Source organism: Barbatula barbatula, assembly GCF_947034865.1.
Source record: "Barbatula barbatula genome assembly, chromosome: 2".
In the NCBI taxonomy this organism is placed as follows: Eukaryota; Metazoa; Chordata; class Actinopteri; order Cypriniformes; family Nemacheilidae; genus Barbatula; species Barbatula barbatula.
The window spans coordinates 20,770,698-20,780,644 of NC_136767.1; the positions used below are offsets into that span (position 1 = coordinate 20,770,698).

The 9,947-nt window shown below is 38.0% G+C and overlaps 1 protein-coding gene across 1 annotated transcript; it reads right to left on the reverse strand.

The window, feature by feature from the left end:
* Positions 1 to 1,168: 1,168 nt before the first annotated feature.
* On the reverse strand, positions 1,169 to 9,299 carry LOC306902685 (2-hydroxyacyl-CoA lyase 2-like; the record flags this gene model as incomplete). Its single annotated transcript, XM_079471462.1, has 14 exons — positions 1,169 to 1,564; positions 2,019 to 2,124; positions 2,423 to 2,494; positions 2,651 to 2,721; positions 2,818 to 2,987; positions 3,112 to 3,226; positions 4,687 to 4,821; positions 4,942 to 5,078; positions 6,022 to 6,119; positions 6,337 to 6,436; positions 6,548 to 6,659; positions 6,830 to 6,968; positions 8,860 to 8,987; positions 9,074 to 9,299. Coding segments are annotated over 14 exons (1,788 nt in total), but the record flags the coding sequence as incomplete, so codon positions are not given.
* Between the last annotated feature and the right edge of the window lie 648 nt (positions 9,300 to 9,947).

Here is a 9,947-nt window from a genome sequence, read left to right on the forward strand (position 1 = left end):
GGTTAAGGCCTTTGGTCCTAAAGCGGCTTCTTCAAATGCTCCAGAGACTCAGCTTGAGGCCGGACCAAGGAGACCAGGTTGTCCAGCAACCTTTACCAGAATCATCTTCTCCACTGGGAGCCCACTCACAAGCCCCAGAAGCTTCTGAATATCAGAAGGCGTGAAATAAGATGCTGTTCTCAATGATGTTTATGAGTCTTTCGTGATTTTATTGCAATCAAAACATCTTGATGAATTATATAACAATACCTAAATGATTCTGTGAATCACAAACCTGAGGAAAAGAACTGTGATATAGAAAGGTCTCAGATTGAAAAAATACAGACTACTTATTTCCAGAGGTTCTTATAAATATATTTTACGGTCATACTTAGATTAAAACTAACATGTTTCTAAACTTCAATTTGATGATCCACTGATTCCGTCATACAGTAAGCATGCACAATAACTGTAACTGCAAAGTCATGGTCTTCAGCTTCAGGCACACCGTTGAATGAAAAAGATTCAACACTATTGCATATATCACACAAGCAGCCACACTAACACACAGATCAGTCCTTCATTGTCATATATTAATGTGCTTGGAAAACATGAAATAAATATTGAAAGGACCACAACATTTCTGATCTTCCAAAGCGACACACTAAGGCACTGCTGCTCCTTAAGGAAATGGGTGAACTTCAAGAAAAAAAACATGTCCAGGCCACCGTATACAACTTATATTTTTCTTAAATAAATAATTTTTGCGATTGTGACATTGTGACCTACTTTAAGTACATTAATCAAAAAAATTCATTGTTATGGGTCCTGTATAGGAGGTTTCAATAATTCTCATTATTCTAAATGGTGATTCTCATACTGTAATACAGTACGTAATATAAATAAAATAAGCATAAATTAAAGCCAGTACAACAAATTCTACAACATGGTACTTGTCAAGTTAAGTATTACAAGAAAAAAATAAGCCTTATTTCCCCAATACAACACTGAGACATTGGGTAAATGTATGTGCTTACTTATAAAATAATGTCACAATGTAAAAATGTATTAAACATCAGCTCTCTTTGAGCGAAATATTGTCTTATTTCTGGTGGAGAGAAAGATGACCACAACATGTCCTTTTTCTGAGTTTCACCCAATTTAACTTTAAAAACTGTCCTAGTTACAACACCGCTGCAATCTGGTATGTTGTTGCACACATTTGATACTCTGCTTCCATTCCAATAACTTAACTTCTTTTTGTTTTAACAAGTCAGTCTGTAAATGTACTGAAATGTGCACCGCATATAAATTAATTAGGCTTTAAAATTAAAACATAAAATTGAAATGTAAAACATAAAAGAGAACTTTGGGTTTCTAGGCAGGATCGTGCACAGTGTCGCTGTTTAGACGGAGATAGAGCCCTCCCTGAAGTTGGTTTTCCCAATCAGAACGTTTAACAGAATGGCTTTTCGCTCTCTTCTTTCCTTCTGTGCCTTTTTAATGATGTCATCAAGTTGTGACTCATCCTGTCGCCCAACCAGGTAACCCTTGCCCCCATAGCCATCAGCTACGATGTGATAATCTGCAAGCAGAAAACAAGAAAAAAACGAATTCATACTTTTGTATCCAAATACAGTATAGAAGAAAGTCAAATGTCAGTGCTGCTGTATTCCTTGAGTGTACAACTGCTGGACACTATGCAATCCTATAATGTCACAGGTGCTACGGAAGACTCAACAATAAATTACTAAATAACAAAAATGGTAAATAACTGTGACCCAGACTTCTCTTTTAAAGCGATTTTACACGTAGTTGAACTGTACGGTACAACAACATTCAAGTAAATAATTTCCCTGGTTAGTAATATGACATCACAGGTCAAAGAACATACATGCAACAATATCCTTTTTCTGAAAAACATCTTGATCCACATATTTTTTTGAAGACTCGGGAGGTGTACTGTAAACTTCAAACTCGTGCTAAATCCTACATTTATGACAACATTTTGAAAATATTATTAGAGTAAACCATCTCACCTGTGAAGGCGAGACCACAGGCTACATTGCTCCCGAGCAAAGGCACTTGTTCTCTGGAGATCTGACTCCAGCAGGCATCATTTCCGACCAGAGCGATCACCGGTGTCTGACATGACGTGAAAAAACAGCTCATTTACAATCGTTCTGGCTTATATACTGCATTTATGCATTATGCACTTACAATATAAGTCTATGGGGACAATCACATAACATGCTTCATCTGCTGTTGATCGCATATGGAAAGGGTTAAAAATGTTATGATTTTTTAATTCATTTGTAAATAAATCAAATGTAATCCAAAACCCTATTACGCCCTGTCCTGTCTTTTAAATAGATATGTAAACTACTTTGTCCCCAGTACATAAAAGGGATTTATATGTGAGGTTTGGCCGTGTTTTCCCCACCTTGTGGCGTGTAAAGGTATCAAATTCAGCTACACTGTATCCAAGGGAACCATCACCGTAAATGATCCAAAAAAAATCTAAACCTGTAACACACACATCGCACCACGTGGGAAAAGCTGTTTCAATAACTGGGGCAAATGTCACTACAGTCAGGTCAGCTAGGTCCTCTGGTCAAACAGAGATCAATATCAAAGCATTCAATACAATTTAACTTCTTTACAGTCTTACCTCAGAGTCAGGTCGACAGAGCTTGGCCCCCAGAGCAAAACCTCCTCCAACACCCAGAGTCCCAAAAGCTCCTGGAGTGAATAGCAGAAAACAGAATCATCAATTCCTTCAAAACGGTGCTTTAGATGTTCACAAACAGGTCAAAAAATATCGATAGTCCTGCTAACCTGGGTCTAGCCAGCGCAGCGGGCCCCGCGGCCTCATGATATAAGCAGCACTGCCGACAAAATCTCCCCCGGCGGCCACTATGATGCTGTCCTCATTCAAAAGCTCATCCACCCGGTGCAGAACATTCAGAGGATTCAGATGCATCTCTGTCTTCTCATCTGCTTTGGCTCTGAGATAAACAAATAGGCAGCGAGATGAAACTAAAGGGAGTTATAGGTCATAGGTTTACACATTCAGTCTCCTGAGACAAAGCTGACATGCAAGCAAGAATAGAAAAGGTGGGGAAAGTTCACCTCTTAGTTTTCTCTTTGACGTAATCTCCTTCTTTCAGACTTTGAGGCCATTCCTCTGGGCATCTGTGTCCCTTGAGGGCTTTAGAGAGACGCAGGAGGAAAGAGCCAGCATCGCCTGAAACATTTGGAAAATAAATTGTCAGTGTAGAACCCCTTTTTTAGTAGTGTATATGTACTGTATGTATACACAGGTTATAACTTAAGTTATACAAATATGATGTAGCTGTAATCCGCTGAGCGGCTAAACTGGGAGTGCTGTATTTGTGACGCATCAAAAAGGACATCATACATACAAAAAACAGAAAGCTTTCCAATACTCCAATTATTACTCCACAAACATGTTGCAAAAATAAATTGCTGGTCAACAAAGAGTACACTTACTCCCCATTCACCCCCTCCTGACCCACAACAGGTGAGCAGGTGCCCGATAACCACTTCCTACATATCTCACGACCCCTCCCAAATCATGTGACGCATTTACCATTTCATGTCCACTACAGATGGATTTTGATTCTAGTTTATTTAGTGCAGAGCTTTTTAAACTTCAAAAGGTCCCAAAAGATGTCCCATGTGCTTTAAGACCACATATTTTATATACATATAAATATACACAATAAAGTACAGTCTCTTTACAAAACATTGATCACAAGATTGTAAGTGTGTAATGTAAATGATGTGCCCAAATGATAAAATACTGTAGTAGAGTATACTATAATATTTACTGTAGTAAACTGTAGTAAAATGTCAAGATACTCCGGTATAGGGTGTTCAATTAAGTATAGGCCTATTACAGTTAATGAATTAAAACTAGTTAGATACTATAGTTAATACTATAGTACAGAGAATTTTATTTTCATTAATGTATTATACATTATGTATTCAGGAAAGAAATTAAACTGCACTTCTTCACCTTGAATGGCCACTGTTGGTTTTAACAGAATGGCTTTTCGCTCTCTTCTTTCCTTCTGTGCCTTTTTAATGATGTCATCAAGTTGTGACTCATCCTGTCGCCCAACCAGGTAACCCTTGCCCCCATAGCCATCAGCTACGATGTGATAATCTGCAAGCAGAAAACAAGAAAAAAACGAATTCATACTTTTGTATCCAAATACAGTATAGAAGAAAGTCAAATGTCAGTGCTGCTGTATTCCTTGAGTGTACAACTGCTGGACACTATGCAATCCTATAATGTCACAGGTGCTACGGAAGACTCAACAATAAATTACTAAATAACAAAAATGGTAAATAACTGTGACCCAGACTTCTCTTTTAAAGCGATTTTACACGTAGTTGAACTGTACGGTACAACAACATTCAAGTAAATAATTTCCATGGTTAGTAATATGACATCACAGGTCAAAGAACATACATGCAACAATATCCTTTTTCTGAAAAACATCTTGATCATGTCAAGATACTCCGGTATAGGGTGTTCAATTAAGTATAGGCCTATTACAGTTAATGAATTAAAACTAGTTAGATACTATAGTTAATACTATAGTACAGAGAATTTTATTTTCATTAATGTATTATACATTATGTATTCAGGAAAGAAATTAAACTGCACTTCTTCACCTTGAATGGCCACTGTTGGTTTCCAGAACATGTCCGAGTTCTTCAATAGCTGACTTCTGTCTCTGTTAACTGCAATGATTTTACTCCGTCGGTTCAGCACCCTTCCATAACCCAATCTGAAGTCACACACTGTGCCTACAAACCAAAACAAATCATGTATTGACATCTAGAAAAAGAATAGCTTAGTTTTCTAAGCATTCCGAACAGTATAAAACCATAGAAAATAAAAAGACACTAGATGGCGCTGTTACTCACCCGCCAGCAGCACAAGATCAGCATCTTTCAAGGCATCTCTCCTGTTCTGTCTGATGTGCAGTAGACTGTTCTTTCCCAGCATGCCCCGAGACATCCCACCCAGGAAGCAAGGAATGCCTAAAGACTCTAGGGCCTTTCTGTAAGACACACATCCAAAAAGAGAGTTCAAACTTCAACCATGAGTTACATGTCCGGGTGCTATAAATCAATAATTGTTGCCGTTTTTGGCTCATGCTTACACAACTAAAGCATTATTCTATATGATCAATTTATTCAATACATACAGTAACTGTGTTGGTTGCATATGGAGCATAAAAACCCTTTGGACCTAAAGCAGTGGTTCTCGAACTGGGGGCCCCAAGATTGATCCAGGGGGACACGGAATTTGTATCATACTTTTCACGCAATCAAACACTAGAAAAATAACCAAAATTATTTATGTTTCAGCATTGTATAACTGAATATGTTTTTGGTTTCTTAAAATTCTAGTTTAGGATTATGCGACTTTATTTTGGGGAGGGTCGAAAATGCACTGTACAACAAGGAAAACGTTTGAGAACTACGGACCTAAAGGGATAGTTCACACCAAGATTTAAACTCTTTTTTTGTAAGAAAAATAAATATTTGTTCTGCAGAATACAAAAGAAGATATTTGTTGGTAGCCAAACAACACCGCCCCATTGACTTGGCCCCAAAATGATTTCTCAACATATTTTCTTTTCCACATAAAAATGAACCAGAAGTTTTGAACCACATGAGAATATAATTTTTTGAGAAAAAATTTTTTGAGTGTTATTTTATACTTCTAATGCCCTTTATTGCAAAGAAAAATAAATAGTAAGCAGGTCTAAAGTAGCAGAACGGGTTTTTTCACGATATGATTTAAAAAAATGTAAAGGTGTCAACCAGTATATGTCAATATTAAATGTTTAATGTTTACTGTTTAATGAAAGAGGGGTGTCTTTAAATATCTAGACTGGCACCACAAAGACAATAGGTTTAATATCCAGAAGGGGATTGATGAACTACTCCATGAACGAGTATGACACAAACTGGGTAAAGACAGAATGGCTAAATGACCTGACATCATCTGCAGGTGTAGGCGGCAAGGTTGCTTGGCTGCCCAACAGTATGACGGGTTTCTTGGCTCGGCTCACCAGTTCCACACATCTTTGAATCTGGAAATGAATGAAACAACTTGAATACCGAGTCATGTAAATAAGATCTAATCTGCCATGTCTGAAGTAAAAGTCACAGCTTTCTAGATCGTTTCATTCTGCCCTGTTATGGTTCATGTTAAAGATGATGAGAATCAAATGAGATCTAATGTGACGCAACCATAAAAGCAATTAATAATACATCTCAAATGGCCATTAAATGATTGACAGGTCTCACCTCATCCTCTGTGGCCTGCGGGATGTGAACGGGAAGTGGGGAGGGATCACGGTTTTCCCAAGCTCCAGCAAATAAGTTAGATAAGTGATTTTTAAGATACCTGGCGGATAACAAACAAAAACACTTTCAACGTAAAAGTGATTGCCTTTCCTTTAATAATGAAATAAAGCGTAAGAAAATTGGAGGAAATAAAAAGTGAGAAATGTTTTACCGTGCAGTGATTTTGCCCATAAGACCTTTGGGAGTGTTTTTAGGGGCAAACTCTTTTTCCACCACATGGAAAGGGTACAGCGTGTCTATGGGAAGCTCGATAAACACTGGGCCTGTGAAATTGTTATACACATCAAACTGTACTTATGCACACAGAGTCAGGTCATGTACTCTCTAAAAAGTGTGATTCACTATATCTTAACTTGTCTGAAAAGTGACATGTTTCAATCACTCACAAAAATGATAAATGATTAAATGAAAAAATGGTCATTCGCAGCATAACCTGGTGTGCCAGACTGTGCCACGGCCAATGCTTTTCTCACAGTAGGAACGATTTCTCTCACTGTTCTCACTGAAGCACAGAACTTACAGAGGGGTTTAAAGAGAGACATCTGGTCAATATCCTGCAGGGCTCCTCTACCCTAAAAAACACAAAAATCGAATGTCAAGAGGAAGAGTGGTGGGTTATTCTTGTACAAATTGTAGATTTTCATATTTATAACAGATCACAAAACCATCACATATGACACACACTTAAAATATTACTGTTCGCTGTATTAACATAAACAATGAATGTCTTAAGCTAGGATCTCTTCTACGTTACACACACGACTCAACAGAATGTTCATATCAAATGTATTTTACAGTAAGATATACTATGTCTGCAACTTTTCAGCACCAATGAGAATTTATGGGATCAGATTGACAAAACATTCTTAGGAGGACAATACTCACATATTTATATCCACATCCTAATTTTATTTAAAAAAAGGAGTTTTATGTTCTTGCCATAAAGATCATCAGAAGTTAGAATAGCTTCACAGATGTTTTATACATGGGTTGAAATAAATTGATAATGAAGTGATTTTGTGTCCATAGAAAGCACATTAAATGTAAGTAAAATGTCTTTTTACTTACACCGTAAAGTTTCTTGGACAATAAAGTCACAATTTGGTTGAAATACTGTTACATTGTCATTCAGCGTAACACAATATGTACAAATTCAGAATTTTACTTATTAAAATATATAAAATAATTAGGGGAACATTTACATTTTATTGTGCTTTAAATATGTAAAAAAGATTATTGACCATTGGCCGAAATTTTTTTTTTTACAAATCATTAGCATTTAGTGTGAAAGTAACTATTCTCTTTTTATATGTGATAAATAGATTTTTGTGATAAATAGACTTATTTATTTTATCCTTAAACCCTTTTTCGTCAAAAATATAAATTATTTTAGCAGTGCGGAATTTCATTTGAATATAATGATGATGATATAATGACATTCTTGTTCAGAGCAAGTCGAAACATTGAATGTCACAAGTATTCCGACAAATATAAAGTAACGACTTTATAATACAAGAATAAGTGTTCACAACATCATAATGCTAGCTAACAGTTTACTTTTAATAGCTTATTGTTTGGCATCATACGTCTTCCAGAAGGAAATATTATGCGCAAACAATGGTGTCAGAGACTCCTCTATATTAAATTATGAGCGAAAGAATCCCTCCACAATAATTGATCATTAATGTCACTCAACACTTCGTGTTAATATATACATGAGAATGCGATGTGCTTGTTACACTGAAAGGTTTGATAGATAAGTATACTGTAAGCTCTTGACCGGGCAAGTAGAAACAAAGCATGTCATTTTATTCTTAAGAAAAAATGAAGCAAACATTGAAGTTTCTTCTTTAGCTCCGTTCCTTAAGCTTCATCCCTGTACACCTGTTCTTCTGTTCATACTGAAATGAGATCATTTGCTTTGTTATTTTCTTTCTAGTGCGTTTCTTCTCTTCAACATGCTTCGTAAGATCCCGGTTAGAGCGGTTCAATAATAATATAAAAGTAATTGCTGACTTATTTGCTCTCTGTGTGTACACTTGTACTGGGCGGGAGGAACCAGGAGAGTTAAGATAAGCCTTGAGGTGAGGTGATGAATACACATCCAGTTTACTGTGTCAGAGATACATGGAGATAAAACCCTGTAATTTCATCACTACCACAATCTCATGAGTGCAGAGAAAGCATGTTAAGCATTCTTATACACACAGTTGTTGACAGACTCAATATTAAACTCACAACTTGCGCATGAAATGTTATATTCAAGTTTTAGAATTAAATTCATAAAATGATTTCTACTTTCAGAGCCTCACTGTTGCGGTCAGGGGGTTACCTCTGTGACGGACAGTTACCTGATATAATCTCACACCAATAGCGATATGAGGAACAGATAAGGCAGAGGTGTTCCAGCACGCCAGGCTGAGCAGAGAGTATGTAAAGTGCACCTTGAAGTAACTTTCTGACCTGCAGTAGAGTAGCAGCTGCACCACCGATAAGAAGCAGAGGAGATTCGGCCATCTGAGCGTTCTTCACCGCAGTGACAGTGTTGGTCAGTCCAGGTCCGGCCGTGACTGCAGCCACACCCACTGTGCCTACAGGGGCAAAACACTAGATTATCACCATCTAACATCCTCATGCAACACGAAGGACCCTCTTGCTTTCTTAGATTTGTTCTTACCGGAAAGTCTCGCCACGGCATCGGCTGCAAACACAGCCGTGGCCTCGTGCCGCGTGTCGACGATGCGGATGCCCAGTTTCTCACAGGCCACCAGGATGGGCGAGATGTGTCCTCCCACCAACGTAAAGACGAATTTGACCCCGTGAGCCCGCAGGACCTCCGCCACGCTCTCTCCTCCATGCCGGGGACTCTTACTTTCTGTCTGGGTGTCACAGACGTTGACAGTTAGAATAACATTCCCTGGTGTATAATGCAACAATCTTTGTCACTGCGAGGGGAGGAGAATACGCCTCAAGAGAATAGAATAATAGACACATTGTCGGATTGTGGGAGTGGTGTTTCCCTGTCCTGATTTATGGATATCTGCCAAAACAGGTGTTCTGCACGAACGTGTTTACATGCAATGTTGCAGTAAAAACTTGCATTTTTGGCAATACAACAAGAATGCTTAAGTGTCAAATAGGCGCATGAGATCAAAGACAGCAAGGCTTGTGATGCAGTGAGCTGCGCGTGCAGACCTGTCACCAGTGGCGGCTGGTGAAAAATATTTTAGGTGGGGCTGTTTGTGTGTGTGTGTGGGCATCTGGGGGGATCCTCCCCCAGAAATTTTTTAATTTCATAGATGTGATTTCCTGCATTCTGGTGCATTTTAGTCCATGTCCCTTGCCTATACCAATAAAAGAACTCAAACCAGTCAATACCAATGGTCTAAAAAGACAATATTAATTGAACGGGGTGAGTGAGTGAAGGGGATGGAGAACTCTTATTTGTACAGGAACTTTGCTCGTCTATCTTTCTGAGTGGCAAATCTCTCAATGACCCTTGTGTTGAAATCTGGAATGTCCCGTGTGAGTTTCTTCTCTATAGAGAGCAT